Genomic DNA, 2,952 nt, shown 5'->3' with positions numbered 1-2,952 from the left:
ATCAAATAGATGCACAACCCAATGGACAGATCAGTAACCAGCAGCCACACATGAAGCCTCCTGTTTCTATTCATATCCCATCACAACCACATATACTTCACCGGCCGCCATCTCGACCGCCTCCCTAGGATGCAAGAAATAATTTAGAACGCCCAAGTTGCAAAGAAGTGTATTCTTATACTTAAATCTTAACTATAATTTTCTCATGTTGTCAACATTTCCTTTGTTGTAGGTTTAATTAGTGTTCTATTTTTTATGTTTGGTTGCTTATTTGTTTTTCAGCTGTATGTATTTGCTTGCGGGTGTAATAGTACCATCTTTAACTCTTTTTAATAGTTTGATTGAAACAATGAATACTAAGATTATACAGAAGTTCACATAAGAAAGGAATTAGCATAAACCCCATATTAAAACAGTTCACAGTGCTTTTCGGGTAAACAAACAAATAAAACTACAATCTTGATTCCTTTGTTATTGCGTGATTAGTTGATCTTGGGACTTAAGTAAAACTTTGGATCCCTGAGAAACCTTGAAACCATCTCTGCCTTGTCAGTGGAAAGATCTGTGTTCTCCAGAATTTGCTCTTTTGATGCCTTAGCAATTGCTTGGACAGAACCAATAGCTTGACTCAGCTGAATTGAACCATCAGAATAACAAAATAACTCACCTATATGCATGGCTATTCCGGTTTTGCATGTGACAAAACTATTATTATATAGTATACTATCCCAAATCAGTAAATAGACAAAAGGAAGATTATACTCTCACCAATTTTACACATATATTCAAGAAACCAGAGTTTTAACAATGATGAATGGAGGCTTGTAAAAATATAAATAAACTGTAGAGAGAGATGTACCGCATTTGCATCGTGATTGTCAATGCCTGGGATTGATGTAACAACTTTAAGATAAAAGTTCATTCCTTGCACCAACTTCTTCCTCTTCAAAACCATAACAAAGTTCATACATCAATATGCTAGTTTCATTTATGTGAATCCTAGCAACTACATAATATGAAATTTTAATGTAAAATCAATAAGCTGACCTCAGCTTTAAATTTTTCTTCAATTCCCTCCTGCTTGTATACTGCAATTAGTTGGAGAATAATAACTATAAATTGGAACGATACATTAAAGCTAGATAGAAGTTTAAGATTCTACCTCCAGAAGAATGGGCAATTTTTACCATCTTTTCAAACCCCATCTCCAAGTCCTTAACTGGTATAAATGTAGGCTTGCCAATCACCATCCCAAATCTTCAAATATTCATAACCATGATCCATGTTCTTTCATCATTCAAATCATACATAGCTAACATTAATCAATCAGATCATAAGTAACAAAACATACGTGAAATAGGACTCAATAAATGAATCCATTTCCTCTTTTCCTGGGAGTGTGATAGCAACATAAAAACGTGAAAACTGAGCCTTCAGTTGCTGAACTCTGCACCAGAAAATTCAAATCAAGCATAAACACTTTGCAAAGTATAAATTCTACTTAAACATTACCCAAAGCATTAGCAATGACTCCAAAACAATAGCATAGTAACCTGTTGAACATTGGAGCCACATTGTTGCAGTCCCAGTTTGTCACAAAAATGAAGGCCACAGACAAACTTCCACAATTGAAAATAAAGTCCTACAAAGAAAATCCTCAAAATGTCGTCATCATTTCATTTTAAAGAAACAAAATACAATAGGGAAGAAAACAAGCGTTTACCGGAGCAATTGGCACAAAATTAAGGCGAAAGGAATTTGCGGATAGGAAAGTGGAGATAAAATCAATGAAGGATGAATGTTGATCCTCTTTCCAAGAACTTCTCATCAAACAGACTCCATTTCCACCTACAATAATTCATAATGATGGCCTCATTCTAAACAAGTAAAGATAAGAATGCTTTTTGCGTTATTAAACATTTACACAGGCAAACAAGGCTAAACAAAATGCTGTCATTACTCATTTCAATAGAGTAGAAAATTAAAATTAAAATTAAAATTAAAACAACATATCTAAGAAACTAAAGCATTAAGAAAAGTCTCAACTCAACACATTCCGCAGGAAAATACTACTAATTAAAGAACGAAAATCCAAAGTTAGGAAAAATTGAGAGACATCCTTACGAATATCATCTTCAAGCATAAATCAAGTTTTCATCAACAGTTAGATATAGTTTTAAGAAACAGAATCCAAACGGATCATAAACTGTGTATTTATTGGTAAATTGAGAAAAATCGTTACCGGAGAATGATGCATTTGATGGAGGTGTTGAGTCTCTTCGGTATGCATCCATGAGTGAATGGCAGAGTCAACAATGTCGCTAAGACTGAATAAGAAGAAGAAGAAAAAACTCGTTTGATTTCTCTCTATTGGAAGTTTAAATAGCAAAGAGAAAAACAAAAAGGAATGAGAAGAGGATTAAACAAACCAACGGCAAACGGAGGTTTCTGTTACGGCGGTGTGCGGTGGTTATCGTCACACAGCACAAACAAACAAAAAAGTAGTTTCCCGCCTCGACAAAAGCACATTAACCAATAGGCAAAATATCCAATGCTTGAAATGTAATTTTGATTTGAGCTTAATTGTGATTTCACGATGGAGGAGTAAATCTCAAATATTTAATGTCTATAATTTTATAATTAATTAGGACAAAAGTAAAATATATTAATCATCAAATAATTATGATTCCCAAACATTATAGAAATTAAAAAGGATTGCTAAGGATGCCGCAAGAATACTCTTTTAAGAATTCGAAATAAAGAAAATATAATATATAAAAAATTAATCATTTCAATTTTTAATGCACATTTAAAAATAAAAAAACATTTTAAAATTTTAAAGTGTGTATCTCGGACACTTTTTAGCTTTTCATAAAAAAAAATATTGAAAAATTAGTATATTATTTCTTAATATAATTCAAATGTTAAATATGATTGACTTAGATGTATTTT

General features: G+C 32.4%; 1 protein-coding gene across 1 annotated transcript; it reads right to left on the bottom strand.

Annotated features, from left to right (window-relative positions):
- Nucleotides 1-318: 318 nt before the first annotated feature.
- Nucleotides 319-2,593, bottom strand: LOC127081348 (protein PARTING DANCERS homolog). The gene is made up of 9 exons (XM_051021633.1): nucleotides 2,430-2,593; nucleotides 2,243-2,327; nucleotides 1,724-1,848; nucleotides 1,554-1,642; nucleotides 1,352-1,447; nucleotides 1,163-1,257; nucleotides 1,048-1,088; nucleotides 860-943; nucleotides 319-632 (listed from the first exon to the last, which is right to left on the bottom strand). The coding sequence occupies exons 2-9, from the start codon at nucleotides 2,292-2,294 to the stop codon at nucleotides 483-485; spliced, it is 732 nt and encodes a 243-aa protein (XP_050877590.1). The 5' UTR covers nucleotides 2,295-2,327; nucleotides 2,430-2,593; the 3' UTR covers nucleotides 319-482.
- Nucleotides 2,594-2,952: the final 359 nt, after the last annotated feature.

The sequence above is a fragment of the Lathyrus oleraceus genome, chromosome 1 (genome assembly GCF_024323335.1).
Source record: "Lathyrus oleraceus cultivar Zhongwan6 chromosome 1, CAAS_Psat_ZW6_1.0, whole genome shotgun sequence".
Taxonomy (NCBI): Eukaryota; Viridiplantae; Streptophyta; class Magnoliopsida; order Fabales; family Fabaceae; genus Lathyrus; species Lathyrus oleraceus.
Note: the sequence above shows the minus strand (reverse complement) of the source record. Positions and strands in the feature narration are given on the sequence as shown.

Bases quoted from the DNA above. Each gene is read 5' to 3' on its own strand.
- LOC127081348 (XM_051021633.1), bottom strand. From the start codon at position 2,294: ATGGATGCATACCGAAGAGACTCAACACCTCCATCAAATGCATCATTC. The intron at 1,258-1,351 runs GTATGTTTTGTT...GAATATTTGAAG, and splicing joins TTTATTGAGTCCTATTTCAC to ATTTGGGATGGTGATTGGCA. The intron at 1,089-1,162 runs GTAGAATCTTAA...AACTAATTGCAG, and splicing joins AATTGCCCATTCTTCTGGAG to TATACAAGCAGGAGGGAATT.